Source organism: Haliotis rubra, unplaced genomic scaffold (assembly GCF_003918875.1).
Source record: "Haliotis rubra isolate DU_JTF1 unplaced genomic scaffold, ASM391887v1 Scf302, whole genome shotgun sequence".
Classification (NCBI taxonomy): domain Eukaryota; kingdom Metazoa; phylum Mollusca; class Gastropoda; order Lepetellida; family Haliotidae; genus Haliotis; species Haliotis rubra.
Genome location: NW_025766972.1, coordinates 786,715 through 813,546, shown reverse-complemented (window position 1 = coordinate 813,546; position 26,832 = coordinate 786,715). Strand labels below are relative to the sequence as shown.

General features: G+C 40.4%; 2 protein-coding genes across 2 annotated transcripts in view; one reads left to right on the top strand and one right to left on the bottom strand.

Annotated features, from left to right (window-relative positions):
• LOC124282750 (proline-, glutamic acid- and leucine-rich protein 1-like) overlaps window positions 1-9,116 on the bottom strand; it is a 28,956-nt gene extending 19,840 nt beyond the window's left edge. The window contains exons 1-5 of the mRNA XM_046718774.1: window positions 8,894-9,116; window positions 6,851-6,915; window positions 4,069-4,174; window positions 2,523-2,672; window positions 976-1,047 (exon numbers count right to left, since the gene is read on the bottom strand). Coding sequence (XP_046574730.1) covers window positions 976-1,047; window positions 2,523-2,672; window positions 4,069-4,174; window positions 6,851-6,915; window positions 8,894-9,019 — 519 coding nt within the window. The 5' untranslated portion in view covers window positions 9,020-9,116. The remainder of the gene's footprint in view (window positions 1-975; window positions 1,048-2,522; window positions 2,673-4,068; window positions 4,175-6,850; window positions 6,916-8,893) is intronic.
• Window positions 9,062-26,515, top strand: LOC124282749 (telomerase Cajal body protein 1-like). Its single transcript, XM_046718773.1, has 13 exons — window positions 9,062-9,192; window positions 11,979-12,274; window positions 14,552-15,197; window positions 16,588-16,686; window positions 18,071-18,179; window positions 18,849-18,937; window positions 19,373-19,462; window positions 20,284-20,417; window positions 20,696-20,785; window positions 21,669-21,787; window positions 23,005-23,108; window positions 24,815-24,967; window positions 26,295-26,515. Exons 2-13 carry the CDS (start codon window positions 12,067-12,069, stop codon window positions 26,464-26,466), a joined length of 2,013 nt encoding a protein of 670 aa, XP_046574729.1. The 5' UTR covers window positions 9,062-9,192; window positions 11,979-12,066; the 3' UTR covers window positions 26,467-26,515.
• Window positions 26,516-26,832: the final 317 nt, after the last annotated feature.

Below are 26,832 nucleotides of genomic sequence, written 5' to 3'. Positions count from 1 at the left end.
GTTCCTGGAGATACACAGGGGCTAGGCCTGCCCTTGCCTTGAAGGTTAACAGGAGCACTTTATAAGTGATTCTGTCCGCATCTTCAACCATGTTTCTTTAACACTGGAGAAATGTGGCTGTCCTTCTTTGTCTTTGTCACAAGTCTAGCTGCACAATTTTGTACGCGCGGCAGCTTTGCTATCAATTGCTTTGGTAAACGTCTTATGGTTGATGCATAACAAAACTGTTCATCTACATTAATCACCCATTCAACGAGAAAATGCATTTTCATCTGTATCAGCATGTTGTTTAATGCCGCACTCAGCAATATTCCAGCTGTATGACAGATGCCTGTAAATATTCGAGTCTGGACCAGACAATCCAGTGATTGACATCATGAACAATGATCTACTCAATTCGGATACAATGAGCATGAGCACCCCATCCCTATAGTTGATTCTAAAGACAAACAGAAAGATCAATTCTAACCTGGATCTTCACAGATCTCAGTGGTAGTTCTACTGTAAACTATGCTGAGGCCAGACCAATTTTATTTCTTGTTTTATGGATTTTTGTCCTAAAAAAACTAAAGGCAGGAGGGAAAGAAATAAAAAATAAAAATCACCAGTCAAAGTAATATTCCTTGTAAAAACTAAAGTATTGTATTTTTTGGCAATTTATGAAGTGTATATGGGGCAAAAAACAATCAGTAATTTTTTTTTAAGTTTACATTTTTGGCCAATAAAACATGAGGATTTTATTTTTTGAGCGGGGAAAATTAATTTAGATTTATTTCTTATTCTTGAAAAAATACGACCAGCGGATCCGTAAAACAATAAATATAAGTTGTCTGGCCTTATAATGAAAATGCTTCTAATGAAAGAAACACTTTCTGCTATCTAAGGGTCCCAAGCTGTTATTTTCTAAGTTTTTACACTGTATGGATAGCAAGTAAATGTTTGACGAGGACAAACTAAATGAATGATGACACTTACCCTAAACACCCTGCAGGGACCGGAGAAATGAGATACACATGAAGCAACACATCGAGTTGCTGCCTCCATCCACTGTAACAACACAAGTCAGTGAGTTGGGTTTTACACCACTTTCAGCAATATTCCAGCAATATCACGGTGGGGGAATGGAATGGAATGGAATGGAATGGAATGGAATGGAATGGAATTCACACAATGTAACCATGTGGGGAATCGAACCCATGCCTTCGGCGTGATGAGCCCACCCTTTAACCACTAGGCTACCCCACTGCCCCACTTACATTAAGCTAGTGAGTGAGTGAGTTTAGTTTTAAGCCGCTTTTAGCAATATCACGGCGGGGAACACCAGAAATGGGTTTCACACATTGTACCCATGTGGGGAATCAAACCCATGCCTTTGGCGTGATGAGCGAACGCTTTAACCACTAGGCTACCCCACTTACATTAAGGCTGACTGACTTCGGTGAAGTGGACAGTGTCTGACCGAGACAGAAGGGTCTGGGCTTGATCCGTCCTTGTCGTACCAATGATGCTAAAAGATGGTACTTGTTTTCATCCTGCCTGGTGATCGGCATTTTGGGGATCAAACAAGGACTGGTCGGATCAAATTCAGTGTACTGTGACTGGGATTCAAACCCTTGACCTTACTGCACCAGTACTTTTACAACGCCAATATTTGGATGAACGCATTACTAGAAATACACTAGCAGAGGGTTTCACCTTAGTCTGCGTAACTAGGGGTCCAGAGGACCATGACTAATAATGTAAAGGGTCTCACTAGAAATATGAAATGGTGTAGAAATATGTCATTTTTATGATAAAATTGATATTTTATACTTATCCTGACTCATATGCTGAGGGCCCTCCCAAGCGTCCCCTCTCACCACTATCTGGCCTCCCTGCAAGCCTTAGTCGGGGCAGATTTCGGAGAGAGTGACTCATATGCTGAGGGCCCTCCCAAGCGTCCCCTCTCACCACTATCTGGCCTCCCTGCAAGCCTTAGTCGGGGCAGATTTTGGACTGACTGACTGACTGAGTATGGTTTTACGCCGCTTTTAGCAATATTCCAGCAATATCATGGCGGGGGACACCAGAAATGGGCTTAACACATATCTTCAAGGCCCTCCCAGCCGTCCCCTCTCATTGTACCCATATGGGGAATTGAACCCGGGCCTTTGGCGTGATGAGCGAGCGCTTTAACCACTAGGCTACCCCACCGCCCCATACATTTCGGAGAGAGGGACCATAATGCCATCGGTCACATAAGAAATAATGGCGGGAAGGAGGCAAAGAGGCCCTGTTGGGGTGAGTAAGTCTTTGACTGTTTTTGGGAACATAAGGACATTTCCACTCAACCTTGGAGGGAGATAAAGGAATAAGTATGAGTCAGGATATGGAAAAATAATAAATTACTTTAATTACATCAGCTTTATAATTCTAGTCGAGACTTGATGCACATTTCTGCGTTGAATGGACATTTTAAGAAGCGGTTACCATGGTAATGTCAAGTCCTGGTTACAGCTTCATCTTGATTAATACACACTTACAGCTGATGTTGCTACGAGGAGCAGGGGCAGGAGTTTAGGGATGATGGATGCTGATATCTCCCTGTTTATCTCGGGAAAGCTGCTCGATGTTGCAATCATCTCCACTAGGATCTGACAAGATTGCTGCTTCTCTTGCACATCACTGTGTGACTGGAATGGAGGAAGTTAATTACTAGAATGGGCATGCAAAAAAAACATTATTAAGCAGAGCTACAGATAACTTATTGCGTCATTGAGTTATTTACTCGCTCAACTGGGTATCATCTCAACTGGGTATTCCTAATTTTCCTTTGAGTAACAAAATAAATTGTACTCACCTCACTCAAACTCAATTGGGTATTTTGCCGTTTTCAATTAATTTTAAAAATATAAAAAAGTTCGATCTGTAATATGAGATACGATGAGAAAGACTGCAAGTTGCCAAGTTCCTGTGTTGAAATAGAACCTGTCAATATACCTCAGTTATTTTATCTATCCATCAGTACGCAAGCTAAGATTTGACATTTTTGTGTGTATACATGTAAGATCACATTTATTGAGTATTTACCAAAATTCAAGTGTACTTGTAAGCAACAGACTTAATAGTAATTGAGTATTCACATAAATATTTGTGTAATATACGCAGATACGCAGCTTATCTGTACCTCTGAACGGAGGAAGTTAATTTCTAGAATGGGCATGCAAGAAAAACACATTAAGCATGTAGAGCATTAAGGTGTATAGATAAATGGTTTCAGTGATCATCCTAGACTTAACAATCTATAAGTCAGGAAATCTGGCAGACTGGGGGTAGATAGCATGATCATACATCTTACAATGAAAGTCAAGGTTAATATATCCTCGATAATCTCCAGGGTATACGTTACGATCACTCTACACTATACCCTGGATGCATCCACGCCTTGGCCACATAATTATATTACCTCCCTTGGCCAGCTTTTTATCCAATCAGGTGTCTATGCTGGGAAGATTAGCGAACCAATCACAACTCACTTTCACTTCTTAAATTATCTAAGCGTTTAAACTTTGCAACACAATTGATGCAGAGGTACTCTGAAAGATGTAGAAGGAGTTCTTTCATATATTTTTTATAGTTTCAGATCTGTCAATTTGTCTGTATTATTTCCCCAAAAATCTGAGTCGCACTGCGAACAAACCTTCATGACTGTGACCGCTATCTTTGTTACCACTGGCAAGCTCGGATGTAACAGCGGCTTAGCTGATTGGCTACTGTGAGAATGCGGAGCCAGCAAAGGGAGGGAATATAATTATGGGGCCAAGCCGTGGATGCATCCAGGGTATAATGTAGAGTATATTATATATATAACGATACCTTGGAGATTATCAAGGATGAGGTTAATTTAGCTATAAACAACAAGCCCCAGTGCAACCTCTTATTGAAAAGAGAATTCCTTAACTGCATGTGAGAAAGTCATCATTTGTACCTGACTAGCCCTCGTCCTCAACGATTTGTGTACATACTTTACCATTGGGACAGGTGAAATTGTTATTATTCTGACCAGAGGGGATTTGAAGTTATCCTCACCTGTAAAACTTGCAGCAGCAGCTTAAACCAGGTGTTGACATTTGCAGTGAACACTTCTGTCGAACATTGTGCAACCATTCTCTCCAGCAGCACCAGACCATCAGGCCTAGAGACAAGCCATTCCCATCAGTCGCCGTAAACATACTTTAGTAATACATAGGAGTGAGTGAGTGAGTGAGTTAAGATTTAAAATCACATTGGCAATATTTCAGCCATATCGTGACTAAAACAAATTCTATATTCATTATAAATATTAGCGGTGTTCCGATTAATTGAAATAATCGAAGGTGGGTCACAGTGACCAAACGACCAAGCAATCGATCACATTTTCTCATAATCGAACATAAATGATTTTGGAACTACTGTTTTAGTCTTTGAAATACTTGACAATGGAACATATCTTAGAAGTTGTCAGGGCCTGGTAACATGTTTATTTCTTAAAAAACTCACTTCACTAACTGAAAAGTCATGACTGAATATTTCTCTAAGACTCCAGGAAGTTTATGTTCATGATATATCAGTCATCACTTTAAAGTAACAAGTTGCATCATGTTATACTCTTCTTCAATAACAACCTGGATAGGAAAATCTGAAAAATGATGCTAACCAATTTTTTTCGATGATTGTTCGTTGGTAATGAAACAATCATCAATTGTGAGATTTCAACCAATTCCCAACACTAATAAATATACATAATTAATAAAACCCTGTCAACAAAGGACATAAAAATTACTAACTTATCACAAAATGAGTTAAGACTAGCCAACATATATCTTTAAAAGTAAACAACTATTTTGGATAATACAATATAAAAATGAGCTATGTATTGCCAACAACTGAAGGTAAATCACCACACTAGGGACCATTGGGACTTACAGTACTTTTGCTACCTGCATGGACCCTAGCTTGATTTATATCATCCCTTCAGCCGCTGGCTACGTTAAAAAATCTGGTAAGTTTAAATTTACTTTGCAAGTTTCAGGACTTATGTACCCTCTCTAATACATAGGCCAACACAGTAATTGTGAAAGCCAATTTCCATCAAATCATCATGATATTTCCAAGTCAATGCCAATGTTAGTGTTTGCAGAGAATACCTTACAGCTATTATAATCCAAGAATAATAGAGATATTACAACAGCAGTTACCATCTAAGAACAGAACTTGAGAGATAAATAACAACCACAATCTACAGTTTTGTTGACCAAATTCTATGGAAAACATCAGTGTGCTTGTACCAGCAGAGATGCCAACACTGAGTCAAATGAAAGCGGAGTCCTGTCTTGCTAAAAGCAGGGATAATCTACAACAGGGATAGGTCACTCGCTTGCTTTCTTTACCATTTGTACTAATTAGTGTGTGCCTCGTCATGCTCCATCGCGCACAGTGACTTGGTTCATTCCCAGCGCAACTTCGGCTGCGTTTAACAGTACTCCAGCCAGTTTATTGTATCATTTGGAATGAATGAATGAAGCGCAATGGCATGGACATTGACAGAATGTTAACTGACACTGTCACACACCCCTCAAAAACAGAAAGTTTAAATATATCACTAAGCGTTGTAAACACCTTTCCAGTTTTGTCAAATATGAAGATACGAATTATACGAAACAAGTGTCCTTCCTATGGTATCTGACTGAGCGAAAGAAGTTTTAGAACTATAACACTCAAGCATCACAAGCATCAGTGGCGGATCGGAACAGATTGGCGATATGTCACATTTTTCACACACATCAAATACACCTTAACATTTTTTTTTAAATTATGAAACTATCACTATTACTTGCAAACACCTTTCACCTGTTGGTACATTCCCCTCATAAAAATTAAAGGTGTATGTGAAAGAAGTTTTAGAACAATAACTAGAAACACTCAAACAACACCCTGTAGTATTTCAATGGCGGGTCAGATCAGATCGGCGATATGTCATATTTTTCACACACCTCAAATACACCCTAACATTTTTTTAAAGTTATAAAACTATCACTATTACTTGCAAACACTTTTCAACTAAAGGTATATTTCCTTCTAAAAATTACACGAAAATGTGAAAGAAGTTTTTAACAATAGAATTTAGTCTTTCGTCGCTGAAACTTTACTACAAATCTACTGTACTAATACTGACACTAATAAGAATTATTTGACTTAAAATGAAGTGACAGAATAGGCGACCTGCCTTCTACATGTAGGTTTTCAATTGTCACAACACTCAGCGAATGTAATCAGCTGTTGAAAATAAATCGGGCTCAATCTTAAAAACTAAGCTGCCGCCATATTGGCTACACTGGTCACGTGACAAGCCGAGGCATACGCTAAGGAGCTTTTCGAGGAGTGACCACTCCCCGTTAAATAGTCTCCCTGCTAAAAGCAAATCCCAAGCCCTGAAGGTGCGAGTTGTGGGTGAGCGTGAAAGGGGGAATTTCTGGGCACACTTAACCAGATAATACTTAACTCAAATGAACACCTTTAAATGGCTATTTACTAAAAAAATTCAAACTTTCTAAATTCAAAAACGTATTTGTATTATATTTAAAAATCAGAGTTTTTATAGACAAATCAGAGAGTGGATTTTGTATTTGAAAATCCAAGTAACTCTTCCAAAATTGGAGTGGTTGGCATCTCTGTACCAGTCCTGACCAATGCTTGTAAATAACCCTGAGAGCCAGACAAGGTAACAACAAGTAACATATTTTAATATCTTTGGTACAAAGCAGCCAGGGGTTGAAACCACAGACATTCTTTCCATTAGACCAACACGAAGCCTTACTGAAGTAAACCTTACCTGTTAGCTGCTGTGTTTAAACAGCTGTGTATGTGACCAATGGTGTCTTGCAGGTAGGAAGCTTTCTGAAACAATACAAAATCTCATACATGTCTCACCATGCTGAAAAGACATTCACTTTTCCTTGCTGACAAGCTGTAAGTACAAAACAACTTTTCCTATGCCTGACCATCTAAACACAAGCCCACAGTAAGGGGAATAACCCTGTGAAAATCTGGGTGAGCATTTCTCTTTAGCAACACATGCTCAGGGCTCGGATAATCTTTCAACATCAGGAGTATGTACTCCTTATTTTTTCAATATAGGAGTACTGGAAAAACTTAAAAGTACATTTAGAGTACTGAATGGAATTTAATGGCGTATCAGTTATCTTGTGTTTCGTTTCATATATGCACCACAACATTGCTACTCTTGTGTAAATAGGTCCATAAACAATAAAATACTTTTCAGATAAATATGTCTGTAAATGATTCTAATCATACACCATTGCTGTGGTGCATATCTGCTACGTTTTCTAAATTATTTCCTACCATATCGTGCATATTTTCTATCCGTACAAGGGATACAACACTTATCTGGAGCCCTGCATGCTTGATGTAAAAAGTGACCTAAAGGATCTTTCATAGGGATTAAGAAGTTGTAAAAAGTGAAACTTTTCTTATAAACATATTCTTGAGATCAGCAAATTCTTTTTTATTCCTGCTGGTTCACTGTGTGTTGGCTTAATTGTGCTTAGAGATAGATTTAACTCTGCTTTGAACAATGTCTTAGTCACATAATGTCATCTTCATATGGAAGTGAAGCCCAAAGTGAATCAGCCTTTTGATGCTTTGATGTGAAACCCTGTGAGCATGGGTTTGGTGTTGACAACATAATCAAGGTGCAGCAGGCTTCGAATCCACGAAGGCGGTGGGTTAGCCCAATGGTTAAGCATTCACTCGCCACGTCAAGGCCTGGGTTCGATTCCCAACATGGGTACAATGTGTGAAGCCCATTTTTGGTGTTCCTCACCATGACATTGCTGGAATATCATGGTGCATAAAAATAAACTCACCCACTTGAATCCACGATATAGGTTTCAGCTTGTTCATGAGGCACAAAATCTGGTCAATGAATTGCTGTCATGGACATCTGTGCCAATTCAATATATAAAATTGCCCCTTCTTTGGTATGTCATTCTTTCCAAATTGTCATATCCCAGTGTCAGGGGTTTTCGACGATGTAAGACAAAAATGTATTTTCTATCTGTAATACCATTTAAAGTTTTTATTTTACTAACCTTGAGTGATAAAGGATATATTCATCTATTTCACACAAAAATACCAAGTGTTCCCTACGAAAATAGTGTTGATGGCATCGTATCGGCGAAACTGTTGCCGCTCGTAACATGCGGGTATTTTGTATGGGTTTTCGACGATGAGCCATACTTTTTGCTCCGCACTGCGAGGAAGTCTTGTGATCATGTGGCTTCCTATTTATATATTGCCTGTCACCAGCAGACGACTGATCTAACTGAATTTTCGCTTTCTATTTTTTGTTCTAAAGGCAACTGATTTTGCATCTGAAGTGGTATTAACGATCTCAGGTAAATAATATTGATGTTTGTTTGATTTTTATATAACTTTACTTCCCGATTTCCATTGTCAATAAAACTTCTCACGACAGCGACTGGGCACCCGCCCTACCAGTGAAACTGTTTGTGCACTCCGATCGCACACGTACTCCCCCGATATAGCGCGTGCAATGCAATCGTCGAAATCACCAGAACGTCGAATTCAGCTCGTTAAAATCGTATGACAATTTGGACAGAATGACTATCATTCCTGGGGTAAGACGTAACAACAATTCAGCCAGCCATCAAAGTGTCATCTTATTATCTCATCAGTCACCGTGGATGTGTCAAGTGTAATTCTGCGTATAACCACATAATCAACAATGATAAAATTTATAAGACTTTCATAAAAGTAATTCCAACTATAGTAATAAACAAACGAAAATACTTAAGTTATTGGTAACAAACACAAGCGAGAATGTTTGTATCACCTGAATTCCAAACAGTTGGTGATGGTCTATCACTGTCAGCATGTTATGCGAATCCAGTGAGGAATTTCCATCTTCTTTAGTAAATGTGAAGATTCCCGAAACCACGTTGTCCCTGTAATCCGCCATGATTACAGTTCAGCAGGGATACGACATACCACTCGTCGATTGGTTAAAATTTGGTAAGGGAAGCAACTCTGTCAAAATTGTAAACAACGTGCCTCCGCGCGGAAGGCTTGCTTGAAACACTCCAAGAAAAGTGTTGTCAGCTGTTACTGGATGTCATATATTAAGATTGTTCAGTAAGTATCATTTGTAATAGTTTACTGATAATTTCCTTTGAAACTGGAGATTGCTATAGAATATTCAGCTGCCAGGTACTGGTGCAGTATGCATGCGAAGTTGTCATCACTGTCGTTCTCCAAACGTTAATCGTTCAGAATTACCCCAGAACCGGCCACAAGCCGAACCGGCCCCTGATATTTGACCCGAACCGGCCCCTGATATTTGACCCGAACCGGCCCCTGATATTTGACCCGAACCGGCCCCGAGAAGTAAATATTTCTACATAGACATATAAATTAAAGTTCCTTGAACATAAATGACGAAAACATATTATTCATATGTCTTTACATGTAATATCGATTTTTGAAAATATACTTGCGAATATTAGTGTCGATGAGAGGCGAGTTAACATGCAAGTGCTGCTGATCACGTAGATCCTGTGGTAGAGGACATTTTATGTAATTCTTTTAAGAATCTAAAAGATCAATTGCAAAACGATACTATGTTAAACTCGAATAAAATGCCATCGCGGCTCTCGGCTAATAAAACGTGTACTTACATTTCCTTGTATCGTATCCACAGAACTGACACATTAATCCAATATAAGAATAGCACATAAATCCAATATAATGAATTCACGTTTCACCTTTGTTATGCCAAAGTTTCCAGAAACGAATTCACAAATAATAATGTCGTCCTTCATATTTTCTCATGTTTCCATGTGTGTAACATTTGTCAATATTTTCAACACACATTAACCACCTTTCACAGAGTGAATTCTGCTAACAGTATGAAAACTAAAACAATCTTCAGCTCCAAAATTTAACTGTTATTTTACGCACGTCTCATTGAGCGATTAAAGTGAATGTGTTGTTTTAATATTTCTTTGAACGGATTATCGTGAGCGAATTAATTTACATGTTGTCTTAAGCGTATGCTCTTATTTGACACTGATTGCGTTCACTCAATGTCAATTGTTCCGTATACTGTTATGTTCACCTTGCTTTTTATATAAAAAAATAAATCCATTAAAGATAATTACCACCAAACCATCGTTACTGTTAATTAACCCAGGGTCCGGTTCAGCTTGGGGCCGGTTCGGGTGTATCCCATCGTTCATTACCACTAGTTTATATTTTGTATTTAAAGTTGATTATGTATAATTACCACAAAGCACCTGTGACACCTAGCCAACCCAGTAGGTGTCAAAGAAAGTAAACTAACGAGATGAGTGGCAAGTAGCTAGTCTTCATGTTTACTTGAGCTGCGTGAAAGGGACGTTGTTGGAAGGTGAGTGAGTGAGTGAGTGAGTGTGAGTTTAGTTTTAGACCGCACTCAGCAATATTCCAGCTATATGGCGGCGGTCTGTAAATAATCGAGTGTGGTGCAGACAATCCAGTGATCAACAGCATAAGCATTGATCTGCACAATTGGGAACCGATGACATGTGTCAACCAAGTCAGCGAGCCTGACCACCTGATCCCGTTAGTCATCTTATACAACAAGCATAGTCAACTATTGTGGCAAGCATGGGTTGCTGAAGACCTATTCTACCCTGGATCTTCACGGGTCTCGTTGTTGGAAGGGGCACTACACATATGTATCCAGAAACTTACTATGGGTGAAACGGTGTACCGCGGCATTATGCCTTCGGTTCGGCAAACCGTAATGTAATCCAAACATTCTGTATTTTCGGTTTTCATTTCTGTTTAATAATAAAATGAGTTTTCTTTAATGAAAATAACAAAGATTATGGTCATTTTTTCCCATGTTGTCAAACAATGTAAGGTTTAGCTCTTGTTGTCAATTTTCTGCATTATAATAAAATCTCATGTACGAAACCGAAACAGACCGAAACTAAGGCCTTGTACTGCAATAGGTACCGTATTGTGGTAAGCGCATACCGTTTTCATCCTAAAGCGTACCCTACCGCGAATGCATCGCAATGCACTGTTTTGTAGATTGGTACTATACCATAATGCACTGTTTTGTAGAGTGGGACTGTCATGCTGTTGCAGGAGATGCATGTGATTGTTATGTAAGAAACGAACTTACACAGTATGCACTGTATCACTTGTAATCAGGTGAACTGAAACTTCAGAGTCAAAATACAGGATAAATTTACAGAAACATACCTAGGGTATTATGTAGTACCCAAGCCAACAACACCTTCAGCTGTACTTGTTGATCTCCATAGAGACATGGGACATTGCTCGTGATATCAACCATCTGTTTGTATTAATTAGTGTTGGGAATTGGTTGAAATCCCACAATTGATGATTGGTTTATTACCAACAAGCAATCATCGAAAAAATACTGGTTAGCATAATTTTTCAGATTTTTCTGTTCAAGTTGTTAATGCAGATAAGTATAACATGATGCAACTTGCTCTTTCAAAGTGATGACTAATTTATCATTCAGAAAAACTTCCCAGAGTCTTCACAAAATATGCAGTCATGACTTTTCAGCAAGTGAAGTGAGTTTTCTAAGAATTAAACATGTTTTCAGGCCCTGACAACTTCTTCGATATGTTCCATTGTCAAGTGTTTCAAACACTTGAACAGTAGTTCCGAAATCATTTGTGTTCGATTATGAGAAAATGTGACCAATTGCTTCAAGTTCAATTATTTCAATTAATCGTAAAAACACTAGTTTGTATTGGATTTATCCGACCTGATCATATATATATATCTATATTATTTATATTCTGTGATAATATATGTTGAATATTTTTTTTATCCTAATGCTGTAAAATATTGGTGAGTGCACTGGACTTGATGATGGATATTTACTCTGTTTCAAGGAATTTAACCACAAGAAGACACAACCGGATCCGGTAATCATGTCTGAAGACAGCATGGAGACCTGGTACTGGTAGTTATATCAGTGTCATGTCTGAAGAAAGTTTCCAGGCCAACACACAAGCCCTGATACATGACATCGACAACATTGTGGAATCAAGTCCTGGACGGTCACAAACAGAGGTCAGCTCACAGCAACTGATGGAGGACATTGACCAAGCACTTGCTGAGGGCAGCGGGACAAGGTCTGGAGATGTCCTTGAGTTGAAGTCCCCAAATGTGCAGAACGCTCCACCAGGTTGGTCCAGTGTTTCATATACTCAAATTAAAAAGTTGTGACACAAACAACAAATAGAATCAGTGTTAAACCTTTACTGCCTCAAGTGAGATGTGAGACTGCCTCCGTGGTGTAGTGGTTAGAGCGTCCGCCCGGAGAGAGGAAGGTCGCGGGTTCGATCCCCGACCGCGTCATACCAAAAGACGTTAAAATATGGTATTTGTTGGTCCCTGCCTGGCGCTCGGCATTAATGGGTACAACAACGACTGGTCGGCTCGGAGTCAGTATAATGTGTCTGAGTGGGGTATTCATGCTTCACTGTGGTATGGTATCTCAGTGAGCTAGCACTATAAAACCAGCTTCAGTCTGGGCTAGTACAAGCAGCCGCACTTACACATACACACACATGCACGTCGTCATATGAGCGAAATATTCTCAAGCACGACGTTAAACCCAATATCACCTCACCTCACCTCAAGTGAGATGTTATTACATAGAAAGACAAATGGTTCAAGTTATAGTTGTAGCAGGGCGTGGAGACATCCCACAGATGACATCCTTACCTTGTCAGTTTGCTGACAGGGTTAACCTCTTTGGTCATGTGGACAAGGCGTTTGACTTCTCAACAGAATGTCATGATCAGTGGTTCGAATCCACAAACAGAATCAGTGTTAATCCTCTACTGCCTCAAGTGAGATGTTATTACATATAAAGACAGGAAAGATTTCCGCCAGTAACCCCCGTATTTTTTTTGTTGTATCATTCTATGCCTAAGAATAGATGGTGTTATTTACAGAAAGCCTACCCTAACCCTAACCCTAAATCTAACCATAAACCTAAACACTAACCCCCAGAAATAACCATACTAAATAGAACACATTTCAAGCGGGGTTTACGGGCGAAACTCTTACCGAAAGACAAATGGTTCAATGTAAAGTAATGTTCAAAATACAGTCAGGCCGCGGTAATCCGGTCCTCGTTAATCCGAATCCACCGACTTCCGAACGCTACTCACTGGGCACCAAATCATCTCCCTATATATTGTATATAATTGACACCTCGTTAATCCGATGATTCAGTTTCCACCTCCAAACGCTGGTCAGTCGGAACGGATTGGACTAATTACGTTGTAAACAGCTGCGTTAATCCGAACGATTGAAGTTGACCGCGCTGCTGACTGGTCCACCCAAAGTGACACGTTGTTTGTTTAGCGACTTAGCGACCGGACACATGCTTCGGCAGCGGGTCCACAATAACATTGTCAAAGAGCAAAGTAACGATTGTTTCGACGAATTCATTAAATAAATTGAATAAACTAATGAATAAAATCAACAAAATATATACATGAAGCATTTTTGTCACAGGTCATAACCTAGGACGATACGTCCAATAAGTTCCATAATTTACGTATAGGTAGCGATTTCTTGCTTAATATGTTCAAAATAGCATTATTTTACCCAAAACTTTTGTCTAAATCTAAAAGTTTTCGCGTTCACGAGACGGTAGCCATTGCCGTAATATGATTGGCTGCCTTAGGTCACGCGTGTCTGATTTTGACCAATCACGACCCTTATAGCAGACTGTAGTGAAAAGCGTCATTAGAAACCAATTTGTATCCAATAAAATAAAGCTCTTACAACTGTGAAAATACTCTCGGCAAGGGTTCAGTGATGTTGTTGATGTTCAGAGCTTTGAGCGATACCCGACATCAAACGATTAAGCCTCCCATGTTATTCATACGATGCTTCGAAAACGCAGGTATTTTCGGTTGTTATGTCATGTTACTGAGCGGAAAGCCACAGATATCGGGAAATAGGCGACCAGAAATCTTTTTATAATAATTTTCTGATGACGTAAAAATGAAAATATAAAGGAAAAAGGCACGGGCATGTTATGACATGTCACAAATGGAAAAAAAATCACCATAGTTTTTGCTTCTTTCGTGGTTTATCTGGACGTTATAAATGTAAGCTTGCATTTTCATTCAAAAATAATTTTATTTAAGTTGTAGTTGTATCAAGGGGAAGTAACTCGGTGCATATACTGTGGTTTCAGCAGTACGAACGTTTCACTATCCGAACGTTTTTTTTAAAAAACCAAAGTGTTCGTATTAACGAGGTCTGACTGTACATATACATATTATAACTCCAAGAAATAACATGCACCTTTACTAAAATCCAGTTATGTATTGTTTGTGTTTGTTATTTTACTCCTATATCTTTATCAAAATGCCTGGCTTGTCTGCAGGAGGAGGAGGATGTCAAAAGAGAATGGATTGTTTCAATTTGTTTGTTCCAGCGAGTGAGGACAAGGTGGATCAACCTGCAGTACCTGAAGAGGTCAGCAAAGAAGACAAGATGGAGGAACAACCTGTCTCCCCCTCACAAGAAATAGACTCTTCCAGATGTGAATCCCAGACATCATCGTATATAACCCTGTCTGGTAAAGTGGACCCTTCCAAGGTAGTCAACACATCTGAAGAAGATTTGCTTGCAATCGGAGGGTCATTCCCTTCTAAGGAAGTCGAGACCTTCTCTCTCCCACCCGGAACCCAGCCCTTTGTTGCAGGATGTTCACATGAGCCTCCATCCATCACAGAGTCTCCATCGGTCATGGAACAGGAGTCTCCATCAGAACACAGCTCATTGGATAAATCAGATTCTCCTAGCGTTATTCCATCATCTCAAGGTTTTGGATCAAGTATGTTTTTGCCAAGAGTTGTGAGAAACAGTAAACAATCCGGAAATGAAACTTTGAAACCGGTTGAAAAGACAGTCAGTGATGACCTTCAAGAAAAACCAGACACTCTGGATCAAGAGGATGTGCCATCGGCAAAGAGACCAAGGCTGCAGTCGGTAGAACCTAATGTGGAAGAGGATAAACCTGAGGATGTCAGAGTTATCCCCCCTGCTGCGGATGAAGCTACAAAAATTCAGACTGAAAGGTACAGTGATAAGATAATTTCTTTAACTTTGCATAATGAAGGTTTGTAGGCTTGGTCTGTTGGAATTGTTTGTCATTTCTTATTGTGGTGGATGGGCTGGTTAGTTCAAGAGGGTACCCATGAATTGGTCTTCAGCAGCCCATAGGAGTGACAAGTGTTTATGGATGAGCTTTTTGAGAGGCATTCTAGACGTTGTAAGCAATAGGAATGACAAGTGTTTATGGATGATCAACTTCTTTATTGTACAAATGCAGTGTTTCGGAAAAGATGCTTATACTATACCGTTTTCAAGCATGAGATGGGGAATGGTGAGGTGGTCGCACTTAAGAATATTTCGCTCATATGACGACGTGCATGCGTGTGTATGTGTATGTGCAGCTGCTTGTACTAGCCCAGACTTAAGATGGTTTTATAGTGCCAGCCCACAGAGATACCATACCACAGTTAAGAATGAATACCCAATCAGACACATTATACTGACTCCGAGCCGACCAGTCCTTGTACCCATTAATGCCGAGCGCCAGGCAGGGACCAACAAGTACCATATTTTAAAGTGTTGGTATGACGCGGCCGGGGATGAAACCCGCGACCTTCCGCTCTAACCACTATACCACGGAGGCGGTCCAGTAGTAGAAGTAGAAGTAGAAGTAGCAGTAGCAGTAGCAGTAGTAGTAGTAGCGGTCCTGAGACGGGGAATGAGTACAGCAGGATATATATACTGTTACTAATATATATATATCGGGTACATGACAACCCTTGTCGTAAGAGGCGACTAACAGGAACAGGCTGTCAGGCTCACTGACTTTGTTGACACATGTTTTCATGTCCCAGTTGCTTAGATTGATGTTCATGATGATCACTGGATTGTCTGGGTTGACTCACTTATGTACAGACTGATGTCATATAGTTGGAATGTTGCTGAGTGAGGCATTACACAAGTGGAGAAGGATGCTGTGGGTGGTGGTGGGGTGGTGGTTGGTTTTGTTGTTTCAAATGAGAAATTATAAATTTTTATATTATTTAGGGACAGGTCATTTAATATGTAGTGGTTTGCATTGAGGTCATGAATAAATGGAATGTCTCTCTGCATATCTTCTCTTTCAAAATGCATGGAGGATATTCGAGTAGCCTAGTGGTTAAAATGTTAACTCATCCAGCTGAAGACTTGGTTCGATTCACTGCATATGTATATTGTATGAAGCCCATTCTGGTGTTCCCCACCATGATATTGCTGGAATACTTCTAAAAACAGCGTAAAACCATACTGCTGCCCCCCTCTGGATCCGCCTGTGGACAAGATAACAAAAAGAGAATATACCTTCCTCAAACTGATCCCTGTCTTGTCTGTGCCTGTAAAGACTGTCGACTAAGTGATGTGCTTGTGTTTCAGTGTTGAAGGTGACGTGGTGTTTGACTCGACTCCGTATCAGGTATCTGGATGCTGGGCAGAGTTCCAACAGCAGGAGAACTATCTCCGGGGATGCAAGTGGTAAGTACCGGTCTCCACATAATACTTTTAATTGTGCCTCAAAGTCAGTATAAGTAAACTTAGGCTCAGTATTATTCGTTACACTGCTATACTGAGTCTAACAAAACCTAGTAGAAGGTTGCATCAGCTAACCTTTTGGACTGACCAATCAGAACACAGCTTACCAAATCGCGAAAGTTAGCATTCCCACATACCGTTTGAACCTTTACCTCAAAAAGAGTGATACACGTTATGCGTAAACAGTCGCTGAAAATCTGTGTAAGTCCTGCCGAACCCTAACAAGTAGTCATTGTCTGATTGGTTAAATCCATTCTGCCGTTTTGTGTTAGATTGGATGGTCGTAGGTCGCTCAAAGGTTAGCTGACGCGACCTTCTACAAGGTTTTGTTAGACTCAGTCTACCAGTGTAACGAATAATACTGAGCCTAAGTTTACTTAGACTGGCCTCAAAGTGAGATTGACCAAGAACAGAACAGAATAGTATGAATAAAAAATAGTTGATACTGACCTAACATGAGACAGTACATTGTCAGTGGCTGCCATCTTGGATTTTCATGACTGTTATATGTTTGTCATTACTGTTTTGTGTTTTTATATTATTTCATTTGATGTTTAAGATTGAGGATGATGATGATTTGGGGATTTAACATGCGCTGTCCGACATAATGCGTATTTCGCACACAGTGTTTAAGATTGTTGGTACTGACCTTATATAAGATTGTGACTTTCAGTGACAGCCATCTTGGATTTTCTGACTCTGACTTCACATATTTCATATTTCATAACATTCTGATGCAGTCATTTGCCATTCAACCCTGTTTTGTGCTTTTGTATTGTTCAATTTGATGTTCAGGGACATTAGTTTTGTTTGAAATGACATTCGTGACTTTGTTTATTAGAGTTATAGTTACATAGTAGTCTCCCTTTAGCCCTGAACATAGACATACTAAATGTTTATGTCCTTGCACTTCAGCCTCAATCTGTTTGCCTTAACCACTTAACAATGGCTGTCAGGTCAGGTCAGGTCAGGTCAGGTCAGGGCAGGGCAGGGCAGGGCAGGGCAGGGCAGGGCAGGGCAGGGCAGGGCAGGGCAGGCAGGGCAGGGCAGGGCAGGGCAGGGCAGGGCAGGGCAGGGCAGGGCAGGGTGGGCAGGGTGCTGGGCTGGGATAGGGGCGGGCACAGGGCTGGGGCGGGCGGGAGGGCAGGGCATTAGATCAATCACTGCATTATCTGGTCAGTACTTGATTATTTACTCTGCAGCCACATGGCTGGAATATTGTTTAGTGTAGTGTAACACAGACTAACAAACAACAACAAACAAACAACTGGCCTCTAGTCAATATCTTGTCCAAACTAAGAAATTCACTTTTGTACCTCATGACCAGGTCCCCTGATGGCGCCTGCATCCTCACCAACTCCAACGACAACTGCCTACTCCTCTTCAACCTCCCCGAGGGGGTGTACACTGACGGTCAGGACATCCCAGAGGACATGGTGAGTCCTTTATGTCCACTTGTATATGCTGAATGAAGACTGGACACTTCTGATAGATAATTCTGAATAGCCAGGGCTCGATTTAAGAGATGTTAACTTATTTGCACTGGGTGCAACTTAAGATAAAAACCTACTTGCACCAGCCCATTCCAGTTGCACTGCTTTTATTGGAATATGTAATGAAAGAAATATGCTATGAATTATTTAGATGTTTTATTCAGAGGTTTACCCACTCGAAATTGACTTGCACCTGGTGCAAGTTAGACTAATAACAAGGTTGCACTTTGTAATATTAGGTTGCACCAGTGCAAGTATCAAAGCACTAAATCGAGCCCTGATAGCCAATACTGTCATATTCTTGAAAATGCTGACAAACTGTACATTACTGCTCAGTGGGGAATGCTTCACAATACTGATAACTACGATGACCAGTTGGGATCTACATCCCAATTTCATAGGCTCAAATTGTTGACTTTTATGACGAAACCATGAGAAGATCTGGGTTAAAATTGATAAGACGTGACTATTTGGATTGGCAAGCATGCTCATTGATTTAGTTAACGTGTCATCACATCCCAGTTGCATAGCTTGATGCTCATAACGTCAATCATTGGATTGTCTGGTCCAGACAAATGAACTGAGACAATTTACGGTATTCTTTCTAACCAGATTCCTGCTCTGAAGATGAAAGAATCGGAACTCATCTATGACTTCTGCTGGTATCCCATGATGCATTCCTCAGACCCAACGTCCTGTTGGTATGTTACAAGAATTCAGTTCCTCATCTACATTACACAAATACACATGCATGAAATAAAGGTGAAGAAATACATCCCATACATGGACAATCACACAGCAATGACAGATACTTGGTATGTTACAAGAATTCAGTTCCTCATCTACGTTACACAAATACACACGCATGAAATAAAGGTGAAGAAATACATCCCATACATGGACAATCACACAGCAATGACAGATACTTGGTATGTTACAAGAATTCAGTTCCTCATCTACATTACACAACTACACACGCATGAAATAAAGGTGAAGAAATACGTCCCATACATGGACACACAGCAATCACAGATACACACACTTTCGTTTGCATCAGTGCCAGTATTCAACTGTTGTATTGTCTGATTTGAAGCCTTCAGGAGACCCTGTTAGACATATACCCCGACTACTTTCAGCTTCGTGAGTACAAGTCGAGAGACCCCTGTCCACATGTGGGATGCCTTCACAGGAGAACTAAGGTGCTCATACCGTGCATTCAACCAAGTGGTGAGATTCTACAATTTGATTTTTAAACAACATTTGTCAGTTTCTGAACTTAAGTTCATCACTTTTGATGATACCTTTCTCACAATATGATCGATGCTCATGCTGTTGGTCTCTTGATTGTCTGGTCCAGACTCAATTATTTACAGACTGCCGCCATATGGCTGGAATATTCCTGAGTGCGGCGTAAAACTAAACTCACTCACACACAATATGATACATATTGCGATACTTGCATGGACTCTTGTCCCTTGTGGGTTAGCCATATTTTTCATGGACAGGATGGCCAAATGCTGATTAACAGTTGGAAGGGCTTGAACATTGTCCTTTATACAGCAGGCTGGCTGACTAAACATTGTCGCGATTGGATGCTGCGAAGCCACTCAGCCAATCATATTGCTCGGCTTGTTCGACTGGGAATGCTACCAAACAGCTCTGATAATGTTTGATCTACCGTCAAGTGCATGCCAGTGTTCATTATGGATGAAAATATTTATGTTTTCACCTCTAATTTATGTTTCTTTATTAAAGGAAACACTAAGTTTATGACCTACTGATGCAAAAGTGTATTGTCCTACCACTTATGCCCTCTGTGACCTTCACCCCAATATGACCATATGTTCTGTTTGATCTCATCTCTGTGTGACCTTATTTTCTGTGTGACCTTCACCTCCATATGACCTAATGTTCTGTGTGACCTTCACCTCCATATGACCTAATGTTCTGTGTGACCTTCACCTCCATATGACCTAATGTTCTGTGTGACCTTCTGTCCATATGACCTCTACTGTGTGACCTTCACCTTTGTGACCTTCTACCCCCCGGATGAGGTGACGGCAGCCCACAGTTTGGCCTTTAATCTTGATGGCAGCAAACTGTACACTGGCTTCAACAAGATGATCCGAGTGTTCGACACAGCCCGGCCAGGAAGGGACTTTCACAGCAGACCAACATATGGTAAGTGTTTGAAAACAGTTATTGACTGCAACATAGATCCTGAAACATACAGGGCAGTCGGGTAGCCTAGTGGTGGAGGTGTTCGCTCATCTTGCTGAAGACCCAGGTTTGATTCCCACATGGTTACAATGTGTGAAGCCCATTTCTGGTGTCTCCCGCCATTATATTGCTGGAAGATTGCTTAAAAAAGGCGTAAAACGAAACTCACTCACTCACCTAAGACGTACAAGGTACAGTATTGTTGAGAAGTGAACCTAAAGATGTTTACTTTCTTGCAGCCAAACAAGGCCAGTGTGGGATTATCTCCTGTATTGCCATGAGCCCCACGGAGCAAGGCCTGTATGCTGCAGGCTCGTATTCCAGAAGTAGTGAGTACATGCGTATTACCATCTAGTCATCTGGCATAGATTGAACCAAAATTCTAAACAAAGGGCCATGGCTGACAAATTGGGAAAAAAAGATGATTTTGTTCACAAAGGGAATGTTTTTAAAGTTCATATTTATTTGTATTCAGAGGTATTTTAACACTATATTTTGAGATGGCCTTTAATGTAGATCTAATATAACTTAGTTTAAACCTTCTTTTTTTATTCTTGATGTTGGGGTGTTAGGGTAGTCGTGTGGTTAAAGTGTTCGCTCATCACGCCGATGCCTTGGGTTTGATTTCCTACGTGGGTACAATGTGTGAAGCCCATTTCTGGTGTCTCCCGCCGTGATATTGCTGGAATATTGCTAAAAGAGGCATAGAACCACACTCACTCACTCACTCACACTCACTCACTCACACTCACTCACTCACTCACTCACTCACTCACTCACTCACTCACTCACTCACTCACTCACTCACTCACTCACTCACTCACTCACTCACTCACTCACTCACTCACTCACTCACTCACTCACTCACTCACTCACTCACTCACTGATTGCCATTACCTGCAGTTTGGGTAAGTCTATGGTTTGATTAATATACTTTAGAAAATATTTATTCATAAAGTTTTGTAGTAGTATGTGCACTTTGTTCTTATGCACTCTTGTTATTTTCTATGATGAATCTTGGTAATAAAAATAATCTACTTCACATTTGTGAAATATTCTATGACATGCAAAATGCTAGTATTATCCACACATTCAGCCCTAAAATGTCACATATTGTTTACGCAAGCTGGCATTTTGAAAAAATAAATGTGTACCTGTTGACACCTACACAGGGATACATGTTTTGTGAATGTTCGACACAATCTTTTTCAGTTGCACTGTACCATGAACCAAAAGGTGACATGGCCTGCATGTTTCAAGGTCAGCAAGGGGGAGTAACTCACATTATGTTTTCACCTGATGGCACTAAGCTTTACGCTGGGGGAAGGAAGGTAAGTTTAAGAATTAATGGCTCTGTGTTTGTCTCGTGCCAGGCTTAGAGTGCAATAATACTTACATGGGGCTGAACTCCCTGGGCATATTCTAAGCGTGTGGACCGCCTCCGTTTTGTAGTGGTTAGAGCGTCCGCCCGGAGAGCGGAAGGTCGAGGTTCGATCCCCGACTGCGTCATACCAAAAGACGTTAAAATATGGTACTTGTTGGTCCCTGCCTGGCGCTCGGCATTAATGGGTACAACAAGGACTGGTCGGCTCGGAGTCAGTATACTGTGTCTGAGTGGGGTATTCATGCTTCACTGCGGCATGGTATCTCAGTGGGCTAGCACTATAAAACCAGCTTAAGTCTGGGCTAGTACCAGCAGCCGCACACACATACACACGCATGCACGTCGTCAAATGAGCGAAATATTCTCAAGCACGACGTTAAACCCAATTTAACCTCACCTCACCTATTCTAAGCGTGTAATGGACAATTTTACTCCAGATAATCCAAGCTGCCTGTTAGGCTCTAGAAGGTTAATAGTCATGACAAATCCCACTGGGTACCCATTTTCTGCTGGGTGAACAGAGGCAATCTTGAACAAACTCACTTGCCTAAGGTGAGACCACATGTGTCACTTGTGCTTCATGTGGGGCAGGACTGAAGTCCCAGAAGCTTTCAGGAGTCAAGCTACCAAACACGCTACCCAGGACTCTCTGCGTCCAATGTTGCCTAACGTGAACTGATTTGTGAAGTGTGTAAACTCTGATACTGATGGTGTAGAGCTATACCATGATGTCGCCTGTGAAGATCCTGGTTAGAATTGATCTTCAGTAACCCATGCTTGTTGTAAGAGGCGATGAACTGGATCGGGTCGTCAGGCTCGCTGGCTTGATTGACACATGTCATCGGGTCCCAATTTCGCAGATCGATGCTCATGCTGTAGATCACTGGAATGTCTGGTCCAGACTCGATTATTTACTGCCGCCATATTGCTGGAATATTGCTGAGTACAGTGTTACACAACAAACAAACTAACTAAATTGTATTTTGATAATACTCTCCTGTTTTGACATAGCGAAAAAAAGAAATTGGTTTCTCCAGCAATTATATTTCACTACACTGAAAGTTTCTCATATCATTTCATTACTGGTTTGATTGATTTGATTAGTCAGAAATCTTCACTTACCGTGTAAAACAACAAAAATTGATTGTGCCTTTTTTTTGGCAGGATCCCGAAATTGTTTGCTGGGATTTGAGAAAGCCTGGAACCATTTTGTTTGTTGCCCTGAGACAAGTACAGACCAACCAGCGAATATACTTTGACTTAGACAGGTGAGTTGATAAAATCAGGAATATTCTTTGACTTGGACAGGTGAGTTGATGAAATCAGGAATATTCTTCGACTTAGACAGGTGAGTTGATGAAATCAGGAATATTCTTTGACTTGGACAGGTGAGTTGATGAAATCAGGAATATTCTTTGACTTGGACAGGTGAGTTGATGAAATCAGGAATATTCTTTGACTTGGACAGGTGAGTTGATGAAATCAGGAATATTCTTTGACTTAGACAGGTGAGTTGATGAAATCAGGAATATTCTTTGACTTGGACAGGCGAGTTGATGAAATCAGGAATATTCTTTGACTTGGACAGGTGAGTTGATGAAATCAGGAATATTCTTTGACTTGGACAGGTGAGTTGGACAGGTGAGTTGATGAAATCAGGAATATTCTTTGACTTGGACAGGTGAGTTGATGAAATCAGGAATATCCTTTGACTAAGAGAGGTGAGTTGATGTAATCAGGAATACTCTTTGACTTGGACACAGGAGTCATAATGAGCACAACATTAAACAACAACAAATTTCTGTTTTCCATATTCATCAATGCCAACCCTACAAATGTTTTGTTGTGTATTTTATACACATGTGTGTTTTGATGATAGTGCTTGACTAATTTGTGAACATGTATACCACACCAAACCGTCAAAAACTCAAGTCACTTTGACCATTGTTATGCCCCGGCATGTAATGCAGGGGGATATAGTCGACGCCTCGTCCATCCGTCCGTCCCTCCGTAATCATTTTGTTTCCGGAACATAACTTAAAAACTCTTCAATATTTTTCAACAAAACTTGTTAGATATATCAAACAGAACCTAAAGTGGTGCCTTTTGCTATTTATAGATTTTTGGCATTTTTATTTTTCTTGGTTTCCATGGAAACGATTTGAACTTAGTCTCAAAAGGAGGGGCGACCTTGGTTTTCTGGAGTACAACTCGAAAACCATTCAATATCTTTCTTCAAGACTTGGTAGATATATCAAACATAATCTAAAGTGGTGGCTTTTGCTATTTACAGATTTTTGGCATTTTTAGTTTTCTTGGTTTCCATGGAAACAATTCGGACTTAGTCTCAAAAGGGAGAGGTGGGCTTCGTTTTTGGAGCACAACTCGAAAACCATTGAATATCTTTCAACAGAACTTTGGAGATATATCATACAGAACCTAAAGTGGTGCCTTTTGCCATTTACTGATTTTTATGAGTTATTATTTTCTCGGTTTCCATGGAAACAGTTCAGACTTAGTGTCAAAAGGGAGGGGTGGACTTCGTTTCCGGAGCACAACTCGAAAACTTATTAATATCTTTCAGCAAAACTTGGCAGATATGTGAGGCAGATCCCAAAGTGGTGCCTTTTGCTATTTGCAGATTTTTGGCATTTTTATTTTTCTCGATTTCTTTGGAAATGATTCGGACTTAGTCTCAAAATGGAGGGGTGGGTTTCGTTCCGGATCACAACTCGAAAACCGTTCAATATCTTTCTACAAGACTTGACAGATATATCAAACAGATCTTGAAGTATTGCCTTTTGCTATTTGCAGATTTTGGCATTTTTATTTTTCATGATTTCCTTGGAAACAATTTGGACTTAGTCCCTACAAAAACAAGTTGGACTTTAAGTAACTGTCAGCTGATTTGTTCTTTCAAATTTATGGCGGCCGGGGGGATTTGTCATCTTCTGAGGACTCTTGTCTATTTCAGCACTGGGAAATACATGATATCTGGTAACCATAACGGCACTGTAAGTGTCTGGGATACCCTGCAGCCCCCTAAGGCTGGGATGCTAGACAGTGAGCCCCTCATCAAGCCAGTGCTCAATTACCAGGCACATACCGACGTGGTCAATGGACTCAGGTACTCAATCACTCTCTCGCTTAACCAGCGCCTCACTCACTCAACCCGTTGAGTTTTGTTACATTGTCTAAGTATTACTGTTGCAGTGTTAATATGTTTCAGTGTTGTATTTTGTTTCCTTGTTGCTATGTTGTACATTTTGTTACCATGGTTACAGTGTTATATTGTGTGACAGTATTACCTTTGCTGCTTTGTGTTACCATGGTTACAGTGTTATATTGTGTGGCAGTGTTACCTTTGCTGCCTTGTGTTACCATGGTTACAGTGTTATATTGTGTGACAGTATTACCTGTGCTGCCTTGTGTTACCATGGTTACAGTGTTATATTGTGTGGCAGTGTTACCTGTTATACCTTGTGTTACCATGGTTACAGTGTTATATTGTGTGACAGTACTACCTGTGCTGCCTTGTGTTACCATGTTTACAGTGTTATATTGTGTGACTGTATTACCTGTTATACCTCTTGTTACCATGGTTACAGTGTTATATTGTGTGACTATTACCTGCGCTGCCTTGTGTTACTATGGTTACAGTGTTATATTGTGTGACAGTGTTACATGTGCTGTCTTGTTACCTTGTGTTACCATGTTTACAGTGCTGTAACCAATATTCTTGTGCTCTGTTGCATGACAGTATTACAATGTACCTGTGCTACCTATGTTACTTTGTTGCCATGGTGAAGTGTCACATTGTGATAGTAGCACCTGTGCTACCTTGTTTTACCATGTTACCATGGTTACAATGTTACACTGTGAAAGTATGACCTGTGCTGCCTTGTTTTTGGGCATTACCATGGTATCAGTGTCAAATTCTAACAATATTACCGTATTTACTTAGAAAGGTTATTGCTACTTTGTTTGACTATATATTACCATGGCTACAGTTTTGCATTTTCACACCATTGCCTGGTTACATTTTGTTACTTAGTGTTACGGTATGAGCTTGTTGAACAATTTTACTTTGCCTTTTGATGTATTTGACCCGTGAAGATCTAGGTTAGATCTGATCTTCAGTAACCCATGCTTGTCGTAAAAGGCGACTAACAGGATTTGCCTTTACTTGTATTCATGTGTTTTCCATTGTGTTTGAATCAGGTGGTCAGGCTCACTGACTTGGTTGACATATGTCCTAGTATCCCAATTGCATAAATTGATACTCATGCTGTTAATCACTGGATTGTCTGGTCCAGACTCATTATTTACAGACTGCCGTCATATAGCTGGAATAATGCTGAGTGCAGCGTTAAACAACCAACCAAACATTATGTTCCATTGTTCTGTTGTGTTCAGTTTTCCATTGTGTTCTATTGTGTTCCATTGTGTTTCAGTGTTCACCGGTCAATGCCTCTGATGTGCACCACATCAGGACAGAGACACTACCCTGCCCTCGGGGACAGTGACGACTCAGATGCGGAGACAGCACCCAGTAGCAGCAGCATCGACTACAGCCTCCGTCTGTGGTATTACCCTCAGCCAACGGACCAGGTCCCCTCGTCATGATGTCTTTACATGTATTGTACAGCGTATCAATAAACTTTTATAAATATGATACCTTCTTTAGGGTGATTGTTAATGAAGGAAAGAGGTCAGTTGGCATGTTTATCCTTGACCTCGGTCAACCACAGAGCTAGGGTGAGCGTAAGTCCCATACTTTAACACAGATTCAAGAGTGGCATAGCTCTGCTAATGCCTTTGTGGAATCAGTCCCTGGTTGTAACTCTCATATTGACAATAGACTTGAGACAGCTACAACAGCTTTGTGGAATCAGTCCCTGATCGTAACTCTCATATTGACAATGGACTTGAGACAGCTACAACAGCTTTGTGGAATCCGTCCCTGATTCTAACTCTCATATTGACAATAGA

Excerpts from the sequence above, each read along its gene's own strand:
- LOC124282749 (XM_046718773.1), top strand. The coding sequence starts at position 12,067 with ATGTCTGAAGAAAGTTTCCAGGCCAACACACAAGCCCTGATACATGAC. Across the intron at positions 18,180-18,848 it reads AGGACATCCCAGAGGACATG|ATTCCTGCTCTGAAGATGAA; the intron begins GTGAGTCCTTTA and ends CTTTCTAACCAG. Across the intron at positions 20,418-20,695 it reads TCACAGCAGACCAACATATG|CCAAACAAGGCCAGTGTGGG; the intron begins GTAAGTGTTTGA and ends ACTTTCTTGCAG.